Source organism: Radiomyces spectabilis (assembly GCF_025331425.1).
Source record: "Radiomyces spectabilis strain NRRL 2753 chromosome Unknown BYT42scaffold_9, whole genome shotgun sequence".
Classification (NCBI taxonomy): Eukaryota; Fungi; Mucoromycota; class Mucoromycetes; order Mucorales; family Radiomycetaceae; genus Radiomyces; species Radiomyces spectabilis.
In genome coordinates, this window is record NW_026251934.1 from 261,747 (window position 1) to 284,132 (window position 22,386).

General features: G+C 43.4%; 7 protein-coding genes across 7 annotated transcripts; 4 read left to right on the forward strand and 3 right to left on the reverse strand.

Moving 5' to 3' along the window:
- Nucleotides 1–254: 254 nt before the first annotated feature.
- On the reverse strand, nucleotides 255–3,448 carry BYT42DRAFT_499264 (Cullin; the record flags this gene model as incomplete). The annotated part of the gene is made up of 12 exons (XM_051564624.1): nucleotides 255–689; nucleotides 758–880; nucleotides 947–1,117; nucleotides 1,194–1,307; nucleotides 1,398–1,568; nucleotides 1,654–1,743; nucleotides 1,841–2,136; nucleotides 2,202–2,250; nucleotides 2,333–2,458; nucleotides 2,530–2,868; nucleotides 2,947–3,309; nucleotides 3,407–3,448. The coding sequence occupies 12 exons, from the start codon at nucleotides 3,446–3,448 to the stop codon at nucleotides 255–257; spliced, it is 2,319 nt and encodes a 772-aa protein (XP_051421479.1).
- Nucleotides 3,449–7,665: 4,217 nt separating this feature from the next.
- Nucleotides 7,666–9,672, forward strand: BYT42DRAFT_395415 (uncharacterized protein). Its single transcript, XM_051563369.1, has 5 exons — nucleotides 7,666–8,002; nucleotides 8,143–8,216; nucleotides 8,343–8,580; nucleotides 8,680–8,972; nucleotides 9,052–9,672. Exons 1-5 carry the CDS (start codon nucleotides 7,916–7,918, stop codon nucleotides 9,425–9,427), a joined length of 1,068 nt encoding a protein of 355 aa, XP_051421480.1. The 5' UTR covers nucleotides 7,666–7,915; the 3' UTR covers nucleotides 9,428–9,672.
- An 84-nt stretch (nucleotides 9,673–9,756) lies between these two features.
- BYT42DRAFT_575498 (uncharacterized protein) lies at nucleotides 9,757–11,695 on the reverse strand. The gene has a single exon (XM_051568973.1). The coding sequence runs from the start codon at nucleotides 11,310–11,312 to the stop codon at nucleotides 9,987–9,989; it is 1,326 nt and encodes a 441-aa protein (XP_051421481.1). The 5' UTR covers nucleotides 11,313–11,695; the 3' UTR covers nucleotides 9,757–9,986.
- A 490-nt stretch (nucleotides 11,696–12,185) lies between these two features.
- On the reverse strand, nucleotides 12,186–14,224 carry BYT42DRAFT_547296 (uncharacterized protein; the record flags this gene model as incomplete). The annotated part of the gene is made up of 2 exons (XM_051565939.1): nucleotides 12,186–12,267; nucleotides 12,342–14,224. 2 exons carry the CDS (start codon nucleotides 14,222–14,224, stop codon nucleotides 12,186–12,188), a joined length of 1,965 nt encoding a protein of 654 aa, XP_051421482.1.
- Nucleotides 14,225–16,131: 1,907 nt separating this feature from the next.
- Nucleotides 16,132–17,914, forward strand: BYT42DRAFT_575510 (kinase-like domain-containing protein). The gene is made up of 5 exons (XM_051568974.1): nucleotides 16,132–16,370; nucleotides 16,501–16,614; nucleotides 16,690–16,974; nucleotides 17,068–17,104; nucleotides 17,196–17,914. Exons 1-5 carry the CDS (start codon nucleotides 16,332–16,334, stop codon nucleotides 17,876–17,878), a joined length of 1,158 nt encoding a protein of 385 aa, XP_051421483.1. The 5' UTR covers nucleotides 16,132–16,331; the 3' UTR covers nucleotides 17,879–17,914.
- Nucleotides 17,915–18,433: 519 nt separating this feature from the next.
- Nucleotides 18,434–19,771, forward strand: BYT42DRAFT_499248 (uncharacterized protein; the record flags this gene model as incomplete). Its single annotated transcript, XM_051564622.1, has 4 exons — nucleotides 18,434–18,576; nucleotides 18,645–18,660; nucleotides 18,731–18,824; nucleotides 19,560–19,771. The coding sequence occupies 4 exons, from the start codon at nucleotides 18,434–18,436 to the stop codon at nucleotides 19,769–19,771; spliced, it is 465 nt and encodes a 154-aa protein (XP_051421484.1).
- Nucleotides 19,772–20,542: 771 nt separating this feature from the next.
- BYT42DRAFT_575515 (E2F/DP family winged-helix DNA-binding domain-containing protein) lies at nucleotides 20,543–22,229 on the forward strand. The gene is made up of 4 exons (XM_051568975.1): nucleotides 20,543–20,781; nucleotides 20,895–21,156; nucleotides 21,220–21,619; nucleotides 21,683–22,229. The coding sequence occupies exons 1-4, from the start codon at nucleotides 20,745–20,747 to the stop codon at nucleotides 21,884–21,886; spliced, it is 903 nt and encodes a 300-aa protein (XP_051421485.1). The 5' UTR covers nucleotides 20,543–20,744; the 3' UTR covers nucleotides 21,887–22,229.
- Nucleotides 22,230–22,386: the final 157 nt, after the last annotated feature.

Below are 22,386 nucleotides of genomic sequence, written 5' to 3' on the forward strand. Positions count from 1 at the left end.
GGGTTTAACGGGAGTCTGGAGAACCAAAGCATAGCATCATATCGTCTTACCATATACATGAGAAAATAACATGCCCGCCAGTGATGCTGTGTGTTTACTGTCAAATATGAAGCGAACCTTTACAAAGAAGGGAGAATTATAAAGCAACCTAAGCAAGATAGTTGTATGAACGTCTATGAGTGGGAAAAAAAAAGGGGGATTGGGTTAATTTCTGCAAAAAAAAAAAATTTAAATTCTGTGACGATTAAGCAACATTACCTATCATCCGAGCTACGTTCTAGGTATTCACGATCAATGAGAGCTTCGATTCGTTTTTTGATCATGACGGGATTGGGCATAAACCGTGAACTGAGTTGCTTGGAAACTTCCGCAATCAGAAGATTGTGCTCCATGGTCTTTCGGTCCTTCATAATTCGGACAATTGCCGCTTCGATCTGATGCTTTCGTTCTTCATCCACTTTATCCTGTGTGTGTTTACGTTCACCCTCTGTTTCTACTTTGGTCGCCAGTAATGGGATCTTAATCCTTGCCAGATTGGAGGTGAAACCGCTATTGAATCGGAATTTATCCCCTTCTTTGATATCGCGACTCTTGTTCTCCTTCATTAATATCTTGTATTTGGCACAAGCTAAGGATTGTAATGTGCGCTTAAGGTCTTGCTCCGGTATCATGGTTTGTTGTTGAATATCCTATACAATGGGTGCTTAATGAATATCATGTTGTTTTGCGTGAATGATTTAGAGGATGAGGAACTTACTTCCAACGTCAGATAGGTGTCGTCTTGCGCATCGTTGAATAACAGGAGAACGATCATGGCATAAGTAGATACATTTAGAAGGTGTTTGCCACCGTTAAAGTGGGCACGGATATCTGCGGTACCCTGGGTGAAAAATGCACATCAGCCACGGATGCATTAATAAAGAGAGGAATCGAGCGCATCACTTACCATCTGAGGCTGCCAGGTAAGTCTTCGACCGCTGTGACGGCCAAAATAGAACTTCTCAAAAGATTGGCAAGCGCTCAAAATACCAGTTGGCATGTGGCACTTGGGAGACGACGATAAGTTCATAGGCCAAAATGTGGAAGTCAATACGGTCACTGTAACATCGACCATCGGCTTCTGCGGAAAAAGAACCCCATTATTATCGGTCGAACACCCAAGTATTCTTTTCCAAAGCGTCGATCTCACTTACATCCGCCAGGGCCTTTTCGCCGTAGTCCTTAAATTGACTGGTCATTTCGGAAGATAATCGCATATCATTGAACATGCCTTCCAATTTGTTTGTAAATTGGTATCCGCATTCTCTCTGTCAATTGCAAAAATAAAAGCGAGAACAAAGAGGTAAGTAAAAAAAGATAACAGTATGCATCGCACGAGCTGTGTTATGTCAATTTACCTTTAGTTTACTCAGCATGCCGCGTTCTGCATCTTCGGAAACACTACGGTTGAATAACAGGCGTTTTGCAAGATGCTGTTTGTAATAACGTTCAAACACATCTTTATCACGGAGGAAACGGAATAACAAGATGGTCTTGTCAAGAATATCATCCACCTCGTCTTCAGATTTCTGTGATTTAACGGATAATAAGAAGAATAGCACTGTCAGTCTTGGTTCCTGAAGAATAGTTCAAGGAGAAAAAAAAAACACTTACGCCTTTCAGCCCCTTTTTCAGATTTTCATCAATGAAAAGTGAAATAAACTCAGCCGATCGATTGTTATCATTGATGAATTTTTCGAATGCCTATTATTATTATTGCGGGAAAAAGTCCACAGAAGAAATGGCGATCAATAAAAACCCCAAACTGAAAAGCATGTGAAGAAGTCGAGGGGATATTTACCTCATTGAAAGCGGTTTGAAATGCCTTGTCCTTGTACAGTGCGGTGTCGAGAATCTTATCAAATCTGCTTTGAAGGGCCAAGACTTCCTCGACCCATCCAATGGCGGCTTGAGCACTTCCAGACATCGCTCCTTTCTCTCCCGGCGCTCTGGCTTTCCCGGCCCCGGATGCAAGATCGGCATTGATGTGATTATTGATTTCAGCCCCAAGCTGTAATATGTATTTATGGATAGCCATCCTCATTTCGCTCAGGCCAGCTGGAACGCGTGAAAATAACATGTACATGCGCGAAAGATCTAAGGCAATACCAATCGGTCAGAGTTCCATTTGTTTCCAAACCCTTTTTCTCTTAATATCGTACCTCCGATTTTGTCTGCAGCCAGCATATTTTGCAAACCCGAATTCGGCATCTAAAATTGCATAGTGAGTATGCTCGAAATGCGTTGTCTGATGTGCTTCTCGATGGTGAGATTATGGCTCAACAGGACTGACCTCCATAATTGTCTGTAAATTATTAGCAATTAGTTGGGTTTCTACAATGTGGCGTATCTTTGGCTCCGTTGTTAGTGATAGGCAGTGAACGGTCCGTTCATATTCTTCTTCCATGCGTTTTTCGACCTAACATTCAAGGATGATTTCATCATGAGGATCTCATTGAAGACCAGAGCTCTTCATGTCGTTCGCTTTACCTTTCGCATCATTTCCGGGGCGTCAAAAGATGTTGTTAGGGTCTGGCTTTCGACTTGATAGAACGCTGTACTGGTTTCCAGGTATCGGGTCTCAAAATCGATCACATAGACACTTTCTTTAGATCCTGAATCGGTCAATTCTTCCAGCATTTTGACGGTGGATCGGATGGCACTTCGATCAATGACGTCGCCTTGTCTTTCTCGATGAATTTGGTTTAGCATAGCCGAGATGAGGTGCATTTGAATCGGATATTTGGAGGAGCGGATAATCTTATCACGAAACAGGTCGAGTCCCATGTCGTATACACGCGGTAAGTTATATTTTGACAGTTTGTTGTCCTAGAAGACACATGACATTGGTATCCGCCATCATGACCGTCTATTTTCCATTATTCGAAAGGTGTTTATTTCGCTTACCAGATAGTTGAGGGCCATTTGTACGAGTGACAAAGCGAGGGTATAATCGGTCCATACAGTGTTGACCGTCTTTAGGAAAGAGGCACCTACATCCGCGCCACTTCCACCTGCTGCGCCTGTTTCTGAGCTGTTTACAAATACAGGGACGATATTGTCTTTTGCGACATTTTCCAGATAGTCCGCGATAACGTCCTTGACACCAAAGTATAATCGTTCGCCGAACTGCCACAGGGTCAGGTTGTAAGTGGTGCGATACAGCAGTTCGTAAGACAAGTTTTTTGCATTCTTGTGAAAGATTTCCTTGATCGCGTCGCTTAACAGAGCAAATCCTTCTTCATACTCTTGTTCGCGACCCACCGTAGCCTATTGAAGTTGGCAAGAATCAGGTTAGGTACCTACATCGTGGCGTAACTCGATAATGACCGCAGCCTCCACACACTGCATCTCTAGATTGACGTACATGTCTTTTGGGAGGACGAATTCTAGACTTTCGAAAGGACATGATCGCAGAAACGGATGATAACGCTAGTATAGTTGGCGACGAAATGGAGAAATGGGCGATTATCGGTCTAAGGTGTCTTATTTTTTCAGTGTCGTATCTTCTTATTGGTTGAGTGCCGGAATGGACTAGTTGGTGAGATGGGACACTGAACAAAGAAGAGCCGTTTGTGGCCTACTGTGACTGCATTATCGGAGAACCGGAATGGCTTTTCATTTTCATGCCAACAGGCACCCGGCAAAAGTCTATCACCACTGGACCATGATATTTGCTGCGCCTAAACTCGTTCTTCTTATTCTCATCAAGCCAGACTCGTATGAAATGGCTCACTGATTCTGTGACTAGCTGGGCTTGCAATTCCTCTTAGTTAATAGAAAGTTTCCTAGGAAATGAGGCGTTCCACGAGTGTCTTCTGCTTCCGCTGAACTTGTCGTATCTCTTCAAGTCACATTCCCAGGTAAATGCTATTAGTCTTTGGCAGACCTATGCGTCATGCGCTGAGAAATACACTCTAAAAAATACGGCATGAAGAGTATTTTATCACCTATTCTCATTCATGTGCTCAAGACATGTATCAGAACGTACTCCTTGCTCTGTGAAGAATGTATCGTCCATACTGCTCTACTTTATTAACAAGCCGTACACCCGCTGTGCAATGGATGCCGCCTGCCACCGGAGGTCGCCCTCTTACATTGAGCGACTTTCGTCAGACAAAAAGCCTAACGCATACACGGCATAACCTGGGCGAGAACTCTTGACGGAACTTCGGTATATTAATGACAACCTTATGGCATACGTTGCAACGTGATTTGTTTCTGAACACGCGCAGGGCAGCACTGGTTCCCCCCCTCAGTTCCATCTCGCCCAGGCTATGATAGATCTAGAAAGATGTGTGGGTATGTTGGGTATTTAAAAAAATGAGTTAGTAAGCTCTTTGATTGATTCAAATTTTCGTCAAGATATTTTACCTTTGTTATTTGAGTTTGCAATAGCCATTGATCGCTTGACACGACTTGGGTTATATGACATTGAAAAAATTTGAATTAGTATACGTTCATTACATCATAGCAAAGGAAAAGAAATTGGACTTGCCTTTGAACCAAATGGTAAACCGGACAAAAAAAAAAGATGATACGGACCGCCAGGTAAGCTTCTTCGATGCGGAAAATAAAATTGCTTCCAGGGACAGTTAAGCGATGGATCGGCGGTGTCAGCTTGAGCAGGCAAAAAATATTGACGTGGCCAGAAGTGACGGTAACTTCGAGTTGGATTCCAGATATCGAGAGTCCCCCGAATAAAAAGAAAGAAACAAATAAAGTACATGATGATAAAAAAACAATGGTCGCGTCAGTAAAAACCTCCTAAAAAACCCTGTGGGAAAAAAAGAGGAAAAGACTGCGAAAAGAATATGTACATGAAATATAAAATACAAAATACAAACTATGAACTACAAAATGCAATAATCGGGAAGACATCTCGAATACCATATCATGAGAAGCAATCCAAAGGAGAGGAACATGAAGAGGACACGTAAGCGTTTTTCTGATTAAAAAGAGAGTCACACCACCAACGATGGCCTTTGACGTCATCCGGTTTCGCCAGATGGATGGATGGCGAGAGAAAGTCAACTCGTAGTATCCAGAACTTGTCAGGCGAAAAGAAAACGGAAACCGGAAGCTGGAAGAAGGATGGAAGTAAAGGAGAGGTAATTCTGTTTTGCCGGAGCAAAATCGATGGTAGACCACTCGACGCTTACCATTTTGAGGATGGTGGTCGATTTAACCAAGTTAGATACACGGGATAAGAATGGTCTGGTGGATGGATGCGGATGGGATCTTGATACAATGATAGTGAGGATTTATCAAGCAAACAGAAAGAGAGAGAGAAAATCAAAAGAAGAAAGATAAAATTGAAGACAAAAATATATGGTTTTCCATGGATAAAACAATAGTCGCCCCACTGATGCATGAATTCATAGATCGAAGCACGTTTGCTTATGTATTATTCGATTCATTGAAAATTGAAAGAGAATGAAAGGACATATATAGTATAACTGACAAAAAAAAACAACAAATTGAATGATGCTACAGAAGAACGCCAGTCGTATCATCAACCACTTTTCTTCAAAAAGAGCTCTACTCACATTTTTATTCGAAAAACGACGATACTCTGTTTGACCACAACTGGTGCAAACGGCATCTTGCTGCTGATTGTTTCGCCTATTATCGTGAAAGTGGGCAGCGAGGCATGGTTGAAAGATGAAAAAAAGGTTTAACAGGTCTTGATAACTTAGTGTAGATCATGTGATTTACAAATTGCTAATTTTCCAAAGATTTTAATTTTATTAACTAGGTGGAGCCCGTGATCTTCAAGATCACAATTGGGGATATTTATTGGTAGACTCAGGGTATGCTACCATGGGTGTGGTTAGAATGGCATGAAGGTGTGCCAGTTCTAACGTATGAGGTAGAGGGCGCAGGTGGAGCCCGTGATCTTCAAGATCACAATTGGGGATATTTATTGGTAAACTCAGGGTATACTATATTTTTGGTGAAATGTTCATTTGAACTGCTGTGGATCAGGTATCTTCGCCGATACGATAGAATCGTAGTGCTCTGGCGTCACAGGTTTATCAGCTTCTTTTAAAATGAGTAGAATATGCGCATGAGGCAATCCTCTTTTCTGGAACTCGACGGTATAAACGTAGCCAATTACTTTTCCAAGTGTATGGTTTTTTGTTAGATCCTTCAAAAAGCTCTGAGCTTGAGGTTGAAAACTCGTGCTGTCAAATCTGGCCGATCAGATACTGTCTGTGAAGCAAGAAGCTCATTCCGAATTTCTGGCCATTTTGGATTACACGTGAATGTAATGAAGAGGTCAGGCTTTCCGAAACATCTGACGATACTCATTGCATCTTGGTACAGCTGTTGCATGTTTCGAGGGCTGCCAATGAATAACGACGGAAGGATGACAGGCTGACCGATGGAATTCATATTCATATTGTTGTCGTCAAGTTGGAGAGCATCTTGTACGCCTGAATACATATCAGCACGCAGTCGGGACTGGTTGAGGCGAAGGTAATTGAGGCGGTTTTGTTCCATCTTGGCATACATATCTACGATATACTGCTGAAAGAGTCGGCCAAAGAGGTGCAAGTGGTGTCCATCATTTCGATACATCAATCTGAAACTGTAGTAGTTCATCACGGTGACTCTGTCGTTTCTGGTCGATCGAGTTTCAATGTTCCACCCAGGGTCGCCTTCAGGAAACATCAGCACGTAATGGAGTGGGTCATACAGGCGATGCATCTCACTGATTGATGTCAGTTGGTTACTACGCGTACAGATCACAATATCCCTTCCAGAGGACTCTGCGTTTTCACCGATAATGACACCAATTTCAGAAGCATTTGGTGCATTATAGCGTCGTGGATCTGGGGCATCGTCAGCTCGAATAATCATTTTGATGTTTTAATTTTATTAATTCTCAATTGTATGGTTCTGTCGGGAAGAGCCATCGTTAGTGCACCATATAAATTCGTCCTTTCCCTAAGTGCGTCGTTCAATGCTCTCATCGTGTGAGGTTTTTTCTTCAAACAGGAGTTTGACCATGGCAGCTCTTCGAATTCTTTCTATCATTAATGAACGGCAGATGTAGATATATAATTTTTTCCCTACTCGGTAAATGAGTGCAACACTCACTGATGTAAAAAGGCAAGATGCATAGTGCAGACCAGAATGTCTGATGACGTTGTTTCGCCATGGTCCGTGCTTCTTGATGGGTAATAAGCGTTGGCATTCATATCACTCACATTTCGAAGAGTACAAGGACTTACTATTGCTGAAGAATACTGATGCCATGGCATGACGGCATCGCGCCCCTTTTTAAGGATTTTGGTGGATGAGAACCCGCTTGATATTAATTCCGTATGACAGACAGGACATATGAGGGCATCTCGGACAATGTGACAGATTATCCTTCCATTTGATAATGGCACTTTTACAATAAGATTCTGATGGTATCTTTATTGCGAGGTATATTAAAGCGTTTGTCTTTTGAGTGGCTCTCAGAGACGTGATCAATTTGATTCGCCTTTTTGTGGCGAGTGCCAGCGTTTGGGCGCACGGTGAGTACATCGATTCTCCGACACAGCTCGTGACGGGGAAATTGGGAAATTTCCTCCCACCGGCCCAACTGGAGATGTGCTACAGAACGTGTGGCGGGCATTGAGACACGAAAAAAGAGGTTCACTGGCCTCCGGCGGTTTTCTTGTTTTATCTCTTTTTTATTTTCCCTCCCAGCGTTTTCCCAAAAAGAAAGAAAAAAGAGCTTAGCAAGCAAGAAAAAGGCTGTTTTATTCTTCGTTTCTCTAATTTTCTGTCTATTGCAACCCCCCTTCAGATCTCTTTGTTTTTTCGTCGCCCATCCGGTCACCCCAGAGACACTATCTCTTCTGTCAAACAAAAAGTCATGGCTGCCGAACAACCCGCCGCTGCCGTCGTCGAGAATAAAAACGACCAAGTTGTCCCCGCTGCCGTCGAGGAAGAAGTCCACAAGGTAAGCTTTTATACCCTGCAAGGCCTCATCTCGAGTGAAAAAAAAAAAAAAAAAAAAAAAAAAAAAAAAAAAAAACGAAAACAAATCAGCAATGAGGAAGCCCATCATTAAAGGTCCCCGGTTGTTATTTGATGTTGTAGGTCTTTGTGGGTAACTTGTCGTTCAAAACAACCGAGGCCAATCTCGCCAAATTTTTTGAAGCCTCCGGTAAAGTGTAAGTTATATATGGCACGTGCATGAAAAGAAAAAGGAAGGAAGACTGATCCGACACCGGAGAACATGGGTGGTATTTATTGTGAAAGAGTGTATATCCTTTTGCTAACGCCATCTTCCTGTCTAGTTTGGAAGCGAATATTATCAAGAGAGGCTCGCGTTCCTTAGGTTACGGTTTCGTCTCTTTCCAAACCGAGGAGGAAACGCAGAAGGCTTCAAAGGAACTGAATAAAAAGGAGTTGGATGGCCGTGAAATTAATGTGGAAGCGGCTCGCCCAAAGCCCGAGGGTCAAACTGTCGCTGCTCCTCGTAAATCTCGACGCCAACGTCGTATGAGCGGCAAAAAAGGAAGACGCAATGACGAGGTAAAAACATCAAATTTTCCTATTTTGGTAACCAACGCCTTCACGGCAATAACAAAACCCATTGATGATCGCCATGTTTTTTTTTTCTTTTTTTGACAGGCCGGCGAAGCAGACTCAACCGAGGTTACCGAGAAGGAGGTGACAACTGAAACGTCCAGCGGATCTGAGCCAGTTGATCAAGCCGCTCCGGGCTCTCCCAAATCCAAGCGTCGTTCCCGCCGAAACAAGAAGAGCCGTGCGAAAAAGGCCGCCGCCGCCTCTGACCGCCCAAGCGAACCTTCCAAGACCATGGTTTTTGTCGCCAATTTGCCCTATGCCACCACCAATGAAGGATTGTTGGAACTTTTCAAAGATTTTGGGGTTCAATCTGCTCACGTGGCCCGAATGAACAAGTAAGTTACCGTGCATCGAAGTCTCCTACAGATATATTGACTGGATCATTGTGTCTTTTTTTTGGTTTTCATTGTTCAGTGGACGTTCCAAAGGTTATGGATTTGTTGAACTACAATCAGAAGATGAGCAACAAAGGGCGTTGGTCAAGCTCAAGGATGTGAAGCTGGACGGACGTGACATTTATTTGAAGGCGGCCGTTTCCAAACAACCACGAGAGGAAGAAGGAGAAAAGGAATCAGAGTCGACCACTGCTGCCTCAGGTACAGACAAAGCATCCGAACCGTCCGGTGACGCTTCCAAAACGGGAACAGAAAAGAAGCCCGTTGAAGAAACCAAAACTGAAGGCTCCAAGGACACCGCTTCCAGTGCCAAGTCAGAATCCTCTGGCAAGCCAAAGGAAAAATCAGAGGCCAAGCCCGAAACAAACTCTGAAGCCAAGCCTTCTGCCAAATGACGAGATGAAATCAGGAACCATCCGATATGCCCAAAAAACAAATGACTTGTAAAAAGGCACCTCAAGTTCAAGCGGACAATTAACAAAGCCAGTATAAACTGCTGAGGGATCATTTGGTGATGTGAGAGAGTCGGTGGCCGAACGATGCCCAACAAAATAATACATAAAAAGCCTAAAAAAAGGGGGAAAATAAAAATCACAATGTTTTCGATGTCAAGATATGCGCACGGTTGATAAGAACGATCCAAATCACAGTTATTCATGGCAGTATTACTTGCAACAAAAATGAATGTTAATGATTAGAAACCAAGAAAAAACAGTGCATTGATAGTGAGATGTTTCGCTTTTATTTTTCCACGTATAAATGAAAACTAGATTATGACAAAATATGGTATGGTACAATATGAAAAATGGGATATATAGTCTATAATGGTGGGCTTTCTCTTTCTCGATGCCTGATTTCGAGGGGAAGAAGGTATTTAATGATGTGTGCTTTTGCCTCATTGGATCATGCAAAATCATAAGGGTGGTTCATTCGGGGATAGGAAGGATATTATAATTATCGCCATCGAACGATTAAAATGGAATTGGATGGATTGGCACGAGGCGCGAGCGGTTGAATTTTATCGGGTTGAGAGGGGGTAAGAACGAATAATGGCGGCCGATCGATGTTGTTTTGCCAAAAACGGGAAAAATCATTCTCCTCGTCCTTGTTTTCCCGCTTTGATCGAGAAGGAGGCGGGGAAAGTGCAGTGACATTCACAGAAGTTGGTGAACTGGGCCGTATCACAGGCGTCGAGGTACTGATACGTAGCTTGGGTGGAGACGATGGTCGACTAGACGGTATGGATGGTGCAGAAGCCGTGCACGGTCTTTTCGCATGCCGTTGGGTTAAACTTTTGGATAAGCCCAAGGCGGTCTGACGAAAGCTAGTGGATTGATTGGACGATGTTCTTTGCAAGCCATAAATATCGACATCTTTAGCACGACAGTGGAGAGGAGTGAGGGTGATACGGATAGTCCACAGGGGTTGTTGTCCAGGTTGACATTGCTCACAGTGGGGTTTACGCTGCGTTGCCTTTTTATGCACCCTTTGTGACAGTGAGTCGTCCGATCCATCGATCTCATCCATGGGGAGTCCCAAGCGATGATTGCAAGGGAATCCATACGCTAACATATCGTCGAAGCGATCGATTGCCATAGCCGCACGAAGATATTGTCGTACACGAGGCGAGCCGTAGTACAGAGCACTAGTGGCATAATCATCTCGAGTTTGCGCCAATGAAGTCAGGGGTCTACGATTCCCTCGTTCACTGACTGTCCCCTTTCCGTTTTGTTGGGGCTGAGGTGGCAAACTGTCGATAGGAAAGCATGGGTCTTGATGGTCCTTGGTCATGATAGGTGAACTTATTTGCTTGATCCACTGAGGAAACCGAGTCGGTTTTAGTTTGGCAGGGATTTTGAGAGAAAGCGTGGACGATTTTTGGGTAGACGTGACAGATGTCGCGGATAAACTGGAAGTAAGCTCATGATGAAACATGCCAAGAAAGAGTGTACTATCATCAGGACTGGCGACCGAGGCCGACGAACAGGAATCGGTGGTCGACAGCGATAGAAACGAACAACGTGAATCGGTTCGTCCAAGTGGTTCACCGAGTAACGGTGACAACGGCGACAACGTCGACGACGCAGATGACGAGGGCCCCATGGCATCACAGATTTGCACGATGTCTTTTGAAAGAATGTAAGGAGAGGGTTCTGTCGATTGATGCAACATCCCTGGTGATGGATTAGTCGAGTTTGGTCGTGGATTGGTTGGAATAGGAGACAAGAATACTCGTGAAGGGGAAGCCGTGGCGGATGGTAAAGTGATCGTGCGTTGCATAATGTTAACCAATAGGCGGGGATTGTCCCAGGAACAAACAAGAAGTATGAGAATGATGTATTTCGTTTTGATAAAAAAAAACGAGTTTATCTTTTTATATAGTCTAAGCTCTCTATTCGCTCAATATCAGGGGTGCAAAAGTCAGGGGATGTCATGCCTCGGAGACGTCTTAAAAGCGTGTATTACGTGGGTCGACGATCGTTCTAATAATCGGATAGAGAAAAAATACAACGAACTTTTTTTTTCAACCATTTTTTCCTTCAAAATTGGACTATCAAAGAATCAGAAGCATCCAAGAAGAAAAGAGAAGAGGAAAAGAAGGAGTGGGATCATTGTTGAACCACAACACAAAGAAATAAACACACTTCGTGTCGTGTCTTTAGTATTGAAAAGTAATCAGCATGGTAAACTCAATAGAAACATAACAAAAGCCCCCAAAAAAAGGGAATGCAAAATTTAATGAGGTGCAGATGGCTACGCTTCTGCGGCGGTATTCACATGCATACCCACCTACTGCAAACACATCCACCCACACTCATACTCACACTCACACATACGTACGTAGGCATTTGTACACAACACATACATAAACATAAAGTAAAAAGGAGAATTTGAACTTTTTTCACTATAGATCTTGCTGTCAATGAAAATGATAAAGCGAACAGAAGTATACATGAGGGTTTCAGTTTTGTAATATAAAGTCAACGAAAAAAAAAATAACAACAAAACACATCCATTTGTACAGATATCACCAATGTAAATCACAAAAGATTGTGAAGAAAGAACTTGAAAATATAAAAGCAATATGTCACCTACAAGAGAGCCGATAAAAGATGAGAAAACTAAAAACTATTCAGTGCATTTTAAATGATTTCATTTATCAAAGTGTTTCTTGAAACGAGCCGTTTCGATAATAGCGTGTTGATGCTGGGGAATCAACTGATACAGTTTTTCCCTATAACGTACAATCGCTGAGTTCATCGCTATTGACATGCACACACATATGTTTATGGGGAAAAAGTAACTTACTTTAATGTTGTCATGGCGTGCTGAGCTCCCTGTCCATCGGTCCACAGTTCAATCCGGTCACCTCGGTTACGACGCGATAAGACAAGCCCACGGACACCGTGATCCATGAGGTTGCCTCCAACAAAGGTACACAAGATCCACTCAAATAGACTATCCAACGATGCTTTCGGGGGACATAGCGTGAGTCTTCCACCATGCTGGTTGACGGGATCTTCCCACATCGGTTCCACGTCCGACTCGAAACAATACACGTTTTGGTTAGGCAACAACTGGGAAGGTTTGGCGCGCAGTTGCTTAAATAGTCGCCAACGAGCCGAGAATTGCCACACGGTGGTGCAGTCAAATACATGTTGGATTGTGGATGAATAGTGGACGGGTTTCTGTTTTGTGGACGAAGTATCACTAAAGCAGAATTTCACCGAGAACGGTAATTCGAGTGATGAAGTGTTGGGGAGCGCATTCTCTTTCATGTACTGTTTGACATAGCTGTAACGGGTGGGGTTTTCACGAACTCGTACGGGATCCGCCCACACCGGCAGGTCAAGGTTCTCCGTATCGCTTGGCAGCGGATCCGGGTTTGACTGAGCGGTGGTTTCCTCATTTGGAGACACGGACGGGTGCATCGTGGTACTTGTGTCACGAGCATGACCTGGGTCGTGACCCGCGGGTTCCGCTGCCTTGTCACTGAATACGGTGCTTGTGGCGATGCCGGTGGTTGGACTGTTGGATGGGGCCGTCGATAAGGGAACCGTGGTATCATGATTTTCCTCCTCCTCCTCATTTTCCATGGATGCTGAAAGCACCGCTTCTGGTACCGGTGTCTGTGCGTTTTCTGTCTGTGCTGCGCTGTCGGAACCCGTGACGGTGGACGATGCGTTGGGAGATGGGCTTTCAGGTTTGGCATCTAGGATGACTTGGAAACTGCTGGTACTCGACGCTGCTGTACTTCGACTGCTGGTGGTACTGCCGTTGCTGTAACGTCGACTCATTTCCGGTAACCCATAAGAATGGTTTGCCCGTCGAGGGTGGGGCAAGTCTTTTGTTTCTACTTTCTTGACGGGTTTATGGTGTTTCACTTCGTGTGGCGGCGGCGGTGGTGGTGGTGGTGGGTACACGGAAGTAGGATGATAGGTATAATACTGAAGTGGAACCGGATTTGAGTACAGTGTTGGCTGGACAGGATAATAGGGCGTCTGCAACGGATATTGAAATGGCTGAGATTCTGGATAGGAGAACCTCCGAATTTGAGTATGTGATTTTTGGTGGTGGTGTTTATGGGTCGATTCAAAGGAACGGCGCTTCGAGCGACTGTTATAGGTAGAAATTGGTGCATCGGGTCCATCCGTTGAAGAAGAAAAGGACTTGTGAGCTCCTGGAGAAGGCGAAGCCGGGAGTGTGGATGAGACATGATGACTGTTGGACCACTTGCAGGGTTCGTTATTGGAAGCATCAAAAGGCGATTTTGATCGAACGATCAAAGGGTCGTGTGAGAGCGACATCATGGAAGAATGCATCGAGGTGACTGGCGATAATAATTTAGATGGAGAACGAGGGTGAGGCTGATGAAGGAGTAGGTCGTTTTCATGGACGCTAGGATGAAGCGGTTGTTCTCCTTGAACTCCTTGACGCTGAAATTGCGTGACGTGGTTGGCTGGTTTGGATTGCCACTGTTTCTTACCAAAGCATACTTGTGCACGACCGTTTTTCTGCGTTGCAAAACAGTTTTGTTCACTACGAATCTTGGCGACAGGATCCGCCATCCATGCGGAGTGATCGGTGCATGAAAACCGTTTACGGCGAGACGAAGCAGGAGGCCACTTGTGTGCGCTCTTCTTCACTGTCGTTTCATCAAACCCGACAGCGATCGGTGGCATATGCATCATAGCTTTCGTTTTTTTTTTTTGATGTTTTAGTTACAATCAAGTGAGGAAAGAGGAAATCGACACGTTTTGAGGAAAAGAAGTGGAAGCGGAAAAAAAAAAAAAAATTTGGGACTAAAGTTGGCTGTTGTATCGAAAAAAGGTTCAGAAAAAGGAAGAAACCACAGAAAGCGAGAAACCTTAAAAAGGCGGAACAAAGATCACGCGACTTTTCGAAATACGTCAGCTCGCGTTCTTCCAAACAGGCTAATGCCTAACCTCACCCATTTTGCACTTACCACTATCCACAAAACAGTAATAGGCACTCTGAATGCCAATCTGTAGAAGAGTGAAGAACAGCCATTTGAACTGTTTGAATTGGCGCTGCTGTGACGAATTGCAGCAGAAGGCGCTTGGAGTAAAGTTGAAAGTCCCATGGGTAGACCAAGAACTCTCACTTGGGAAGCAACAAAAGCAATGACCAATAAATCATGTTCAATCGCCAGGCATGTTCATGCAGCGGCAGATTCCGCAGCTCATCAAGTGGGCCGTATCGGAGCTTCTGAAGGGGTCATCTTTATGCGAAAAAGTCAATTGAAAATACTGGTTGGGGATGGCGGAGACCAGAAAGCAAAAAAGCACAATTTTTGCAAAACCTTTAGAATTATCCAGCAAGCATTGTTATGGAGGATTCAGAAGACCAAAACCGGTAACCCACTCTGTGAGCATATAATCAATATTCCAAGTAAAAGTCTTTATACAAGGTTTTTGAATCCATCTTTTCTAGTATGGACATCTAGGCGGCGCAACGATAGAAGGAGTGTCAAACCAGCGATATGGGAGTCTCTTCAATAAAGGCTGGCTTTATGGTATATCATGTGTGATATAGGCAACAGAATTTTGAACCTCCACTGAACTGCCCAACTGCATGTACGACGAAAGTCACTATGACAATAAGAAGGTTATTAGTGAAACACAAGGCATATTTGGGGATAAGCTTTAGAAAACATGTTAAGCACACCCATGGGTTCGTGCACGCATGATGAGGGGTATCCGCTTTTTGACTCATCACCTGGCACATTTCAAGAAGCGCCAACACCGTCCACCTAAGGAAAAGGAACAATAGGAATCATCTCACTGAGGATAGATGTGTGATCATTCAACCAGCATCTCATATTTTTTAGATGAAATCATAATATCTATCCGTCGTGTTCCTTCATGATGACAGGAATGAAGCCACATTGAATAGGTTTAATCATTGCATGATATTATAAGCCAAGTTCATTGTGGAGTCTTGTTTGAGGAGCCATTGATGAAGTAAGCAGCGTTATCTGACCTCCATCAGACGTGTTGTCATTCTGAAAATGCTTGATTATTGCACGACACAGTGTTGTTGGTTGCCTTCCTTAAAGTTTCAGCATTATTGAAAAGCAGTATTGAGAAGGATCAGGGACATATTAAGGTCGATAATTTTCTGAAGATGATGATTACTGGTGATTCATCTACTCTTCTTTGTATGTTTGTTTTACAACGCCTGCCAAGATGGACAAAACAACGAAAGTAAGTTATGCAAAAAACTTTGTGGTTCACATTCATGGCTGTTGTTGTGAGGGGTAAGATAATCAGCACGAAGCAGCAGCATGTGCGGTTTGTACATTATTTGCACTTGAGATAACTCACTCTGCATCCAAATAGATCGTGATACGATAATGACAATCAGGGTTACATATACACACATTTATGGGTATGCATGCGTACAAGTGAAGAAAAAAAGCAAGTCAAACAAACATCGACAAACAATGTAGGAAATAGACCCCACAGGGTAACAACGGTAGTAAAAGCAACGGCAAACCAAAAACAAAAAAAAGAGAAGGCAGCTGATGCTGATAAAAAAAAAAAAAAAAAAAAAAAAGGCATGATCACGTATTGATGTTGCTTTCAAATTCTTCACAGTGGTTTGAAGTGCAACTTTTTTTCCTGGTCGGATAGACAGCATACCTCGATTTTTTGGCTTTTACATCAAATAAGTTTCCGAGTATTGGAAAATTCCCCTTACTATTATCATCCACCTTTGCTTCCCTTCCGCTTTTCAAGCTTGTTGTTGCAACGCCATTCACTGCATTGAACTGCCATGACCACTATAACGCCATCCGTATGCCGACAAGATGAGGTGAGCCCTAGATCGTAACCTTTGCTCCACATTTTTTTTTTTGGTTCTGGTTCCTGCCATTGTGAGAAATTTCTCCTAATTGAGCATTGGTTTGTTTTTCCTTGCTTTTTTTCTGGGGTGGTGACAACAGATCAAATCCAGATCCTACAGCGATTTTGACAGTCGGTATGAACGGTTGCACAGAATCGGGAAAGGGAATTTTGGAAAGGTGTATGTAGCAAGGGATCGCAAGCATCAGAAGCAGGTATACAGGGAAACCAGGATTCAAAGATTCAGCAAAAAAAAAAAAAAGGCAGGAGTACTGAGCTTTCGCCATTAGGTGGCCATCAAAATCGTAGACAAGAGAAAGTTTACCAATAAGGATCAAGCACAACATGCATATAATGAAAAGTCAATATCGGAAATGCTGACGACCTGTTATAAGCATAAGAATATCGTCAATGTATACGACGTTTGCACAGACGGAGATCGCATATGTATCGTTATGGAGCATGTTCGTGGTGGAGAGTTATTTGACAAGATCAGAGAACACGGGCGTCTGAGCGAAGCCACGGCGCGGCGCTGGTTTCGAGAGATCATAGAAGCTATTCATTATATTCACAAGGTACAACTTCCCTAGCTCTTTTTGGTTTTTTTTTTTCTTTTTACGGTAGGTCGTCATTTCCACTTAAGGCTGTCTTTATTGTGTATTTTGTAGCATGGTATTGTACACCGGGATCTCAAGCCAGAGAATGGTAAGCATATCAATTATTCTTATTCATTCTATTTTGCATTGTTCGATGAAAAAAGAACACAACGTGTCTTTTCTTTTTCTTTCTTTCTTAGTGTTGATTGATGTGACGACCGGTAGTATACGATTGTGTGATTTTGGGTTCGCCAAATTTTTCCAACAACACGATATTCTGGATACTTACTGTGGAAGCCCGTTTTATGCATCACCGGAAATGGTCTCCTCTACACCGTATAAGGGACCTCCCGCAGACATGTGGAGCTGTGGGGTGATATTATATGCCATGCTAACGGGGCAGCTGCCATTCCACTCGGAAAATATGCCCTGTTTGTTTGAGAAAATCAGATCCGGTCGGTACGCTGAACCGCGTGTATCGAGTGAAGCGTCCAATTTGATCCACCATTTATTATGCAAGAACCCAGCCAAGCGAATCACAGCCGAAGCTTGTCTAAAACATCCATGGCTGCAGCACAAGGGAAAAGAGAATCCTGTCTCTGGAAAACACACGCGATCCAGCCAACGAAAACCCAATGAAGTTCACCCTGTATCTACACCTATTCTCCCCAATCACAACATCATGTCACCCACGAAATCATCCCATTCATTTTGGCATATTTTCCATGCCAAAAAAGCCCAAATCTATCCTACATTAGCCACCGAGAAGCCCCCTTCCAAAAGAAGCAATGCTCAATTCTCGGATCGTTTCAAACGATTCATCAAAAATGCTTTTCATAAGCGCATCGGAACCAACAATCCATCACCCCAGTTGTACTCATGAACAAATAAATGTAAACATAATGACAATAAAAAACGGTAAAAGAACTCTTACGGGGTATCCCTATTCCTTTTGATGGTCGCTTATGGTTCCTTTCCCATCTGTCGTTTGCCTTTGAATTTCGAAATCCTCCGAGAAAATAAAAAAATACAGCGATCAAAAGCTTTGATGTCGGATAATTTTCCACGTGGTGATCACTATTCATCCGTCAAAAGGTAACCTCCTCCGATACAGGGGAGAGGAACGGCTGGTTTCGATGTCTCGGGCATATATTGTATGGTATGTCGGCTCGTTTCATGGACAGGCGGCCTTTTTTTTGTTCTTTTTTTTTTTGTTTGAGCGAGGAAAACACGGCGGCAAAGCACATTTGCTAGTTCAAATTGCCGCTTTCCCTTGTTTTTTCCTTTCTATTTCTCCTTTTTATCTATCAAGAGTCTCCAAGTTATTTTTTTCTCGAGTAATTTTTTTCTTGTAACTTTAGTTCTCCTGTGAATCCCGTGCTTTTACACCGCCATTATCTTGTGCTCGAATTTAATATAACTGACTCTTGCCAACATGATGGAAACCGAAGATAACCGCTCTACTACCGCGTCCACAAAGCCGAAATCACGCAGCGGTAAGGCCAAGGTGTTTCAATGCCAGGGATATGGGGATTGTCGAATGGTATTCACCCGAAGCGAACATCTCGCGCGCCACATGAGGTGAGTATGAAAAAATGGAGATATTTCCAAATAATTATTTAACGAAGTGATATGAATTTCAATGTCAGAAAACATACGGGAGAGGTAAAGACAATCGTGGTTACAAAGATCTTGATTGGATCCCAAAGGACTAAAGTAGTAGTTTATTCACTAGAAACCTTTCAAATGCATTGTTTCCGGATGTGATCGTATGTTCAGCCGCTTCGATAACATGATGCAACACACGCAGACCCACAACAAATCTCGCGGTAGAGCAAGACGAACGTCGAAATCCAGAAAGCCCAAAGGCGGTCGCCGTGGGCAACGCATGCGGTCTACCTCTACTTCTTCATACGAAGACGAGGAGGATGACAAATACGCTCAGTTACCGCCTTCGCCTCCGATTTCTCGTCGTGGATCGACTCAAGAAGACCTTTACCGGCGCCGATCGCGTGGCCAGTCCCAGTATGCGATGAACGACGACGATGACGATGATGGTCATGACGATGGCTTGGAAGATCAGGACAGCGACGCCAGCTATCAGCCATTTGGTCCAGGTGGACCGCAACCTTCCATCAAGGAACAACACAAGATGTATTCGGAAATGCGTCGCATGAGTCAAGACGAAACATTGGCAAGAAATTTACCACCTTTACGAGTTAATCACGGCGGCTGGTATCATCCGAAAGATTCATATTATCCCGATTCGCCCGTAACCCCCGACTCGCCTCAATCCTCCTCCGAAGAAACAACGGACTATTATTCGTATCGTCGCATTCACCGCGTCGCTCCCAAAGTGTATTATCACCCGTATCCTGGACGCCCATCGTATGACGAAAGACAAGTATTACGGCCAATTATTCCGCGACCTGATCCATCCGATGGCCCCATCTCTCCTCGTGACCCTTCCATTTTGCCACGTTTAGCCAGTTACCTTGTCAGCCATCCAGATGAACCGCCAGAAAATTATCTTTTACATCAGCAAGGGCAGCAAGAGTCCCAAGCAAAAGAGGACAGCGCCTCGGAGCCGGGTAGCCAGATGAAGGAAACCCGCCGCCTTTCGGTGCAAGATCTATGTAATCCTATCGAATGTCTAGAAAATCAAACCGCACAACCAAACTCTGAAGAAGAAGGCGTCAATCTCACTATCGATGAGTTCGAGGCCATTCAGGGTTTTGGACGTTTTCATGCCGTTGCATCCACCGTAGATAACTAACTAACTAACTAGACTAAACCGCTTTATTTATTCTAATGCGAATCTTCTTCCCCTTTTTTTTATATTTCTACAAAACTTAGAGATCTCTTGTCATAGTAATACACGCATGTTTTTGCTAAACCTCCAGTAACCGCGCATAGTTCGCTTTAACTGGTTCCATAGGTCGTGGAATCGGGCGTGAAAAGAAAAGGGCCGATCGACCCGATCTTGGTCATCTGGTCCATCACCCCTCACATACATTCTCCGACCATCAGTCGCAATAAGCTTGCAATAGAAGCATCCAAGGAAAAATACAAACGACGATCTACCTTTTGTATCCCATCCCGAAAATTATAAGGTACATCACATTCAGTTTTCAAAAGTGTACTATGACTGAGACGCGTCCATTGCAATCAGTATTCGTAGAACCCAATATCACTATGCATGCGTTCTGCCAACTTTCTAGAATGCAGATTTACGGTATGAAGGAGCCGATGTTTGGAAATGTCACATGGACCAACGTGCGTATAGGAATAAAAAGTGGAAAAGGAACTAGAATGCATCAGATTGGGTCCCATTCAACGCCAAAACTAAACGATGTAATTGGAAGACGCTATTCTAAAAGTGAGGTGCCGTTACCCCATCGTCCAATGTAGAAAGAAAGGAAAAAATAAAAAAAAACCAAAATAAAGAACTTGATCACATGGGACGACAGGCTTGCATAGCAATGAATTGGCGCCTTTTTTGCTTTTTATAGGATAAGCTACCATTTATCTTCCCCTTTTTTCTCCTCTTTACATCTCTTTTTTCCACCCCTTGCCGTCTTGATTCTTTGCTCTTTTTCCTCTTTCTTTTTCCTTTTCTCTTTCCATTTAGCTTTTTATTGTTACTGTTTCTTTATTTCAACCTTTTCTTTCTATTCTTGTCGTTTCATCCCTTGATCTTTCCCTACTAACGTTGACATCACTCTATCTATTCAACATATATAGCCTCGATGGTAGCAAATCACCAACAATCTCATCAAGAAATGGGTAATAAAGAGCGAGATTAACAAAAACAACAACAAAGAAAAATCTGCTTCCAAGTTGTTAGGCTAATCCATGATCCATCAAAATTTTGGGCAAAAAAAAAAATTATCGTTTAGCTCCTTTCCAAATTCATGCAATTAATCAAGCTGGCCAAGTGCAGCAAGTTTCGCCTGCCGCCTCGTGTCGTTACGATTCTTCACTAGGTCTTCTCACCAAAAAGTTCATTGCCCTCATTCGATCGAGCGATCATGGCGAACTCGATCTCAATCTGGCCGCTGCCCAACTGAAAGTGCAAAAAAGGCGTATTTATGATATCACCAATGTTCTCGAAGGCATCAGTCTCATTGAGAAAAACTCGAAAAACCATGTACGATGGATGTAGGTGACTGTGACATTGTGATTTCGGTTTTTGCAAATCTTATATTAATATGGTCTTGACAGCGGCAATCATTCCACGCTGTCCACCGCGCCAGAAATTGAACGTAGCAACGAGACACAGCAGCTCGAACAACGTTTAGCCTGGCTACGTTCACGTAATACCCTCCTGGAACAAGAACAACATAATCTCACTAATATTCTTCAAACCATTGAAGCTGAAACGGCTTCTGTTTTCGAACGCCATGCATCCAATTGTTATATCACGCATCAGGATCTGGTGCGCTTCCACAACATCATCTCCACGGCACCCGAATCATTGCTCGTTGTCAACGCACCCTCCGATGCTACGATCACAACTTACAGAACCCCAATACAGACAACGTACGAAGATACAACTTCCATGGATGTTCATATCCCACCCTCAGCAAATGCGCGGCATGCTTCCAAGCTACCTTCAATGAAGGTACGTTCAAGGAGTCGCCTCGCCATTGCATAAACTATTCTTCTTATTGGTTGGTCTTCCTAGGTTTGCGGTACCAAATGTGTCATTCAAGTGCCCGAGCATCATGATCACCATGCCATTCGCATTATACCAATATCAACAAAACCAATTCACCAACCTATTTCATCGCCCTCTACATCTTCGGCCTCCTCTTCTTTTACCTCCTCATCTTCCTCCTCTTCCTCCGCGTCATCAATGTTTTGTTCATATCACACGCATGCATCATAAATTGTTTATATTTGGTTCCACATAGTTTAATCTCAATAAGCATTCACAGCCCCCCTCCCCGAGAGAGAGAGAGAGAAAACCAAGGAGAGAGTTCAGACAATGCTATGCTTGTCGTCATCTGCAGTCAGGGAGAAGCTATAGGAGGTCATCTAAAGCTCAAACTCCAAGAAGGAGCCAAAGGGATTATGTACCGCTGCTGCTCCAAACGTTGCATAAATATTTGTGTAACTCAACAATTAATTCGTTGATATGGAGTAGCAGGTCTTGTCATTTGTACCCGCGCCATCGATTTGGAATAACAAGATAGGGAAAGACACCAGACATCACCAATTCAATAAACTAGGATTCATGTCGATTTGCTCCAAAGAGTTGAAAACTATTGATGTTTTTTATCATCACGCTCCAAAATGCAGAAATGCAAAACAATGTCCAGAAACTGTTGTATACGCCACTATTGGCGTAAGTAAATAGCTAGACTTGTGTATGATAGGATCAAAATA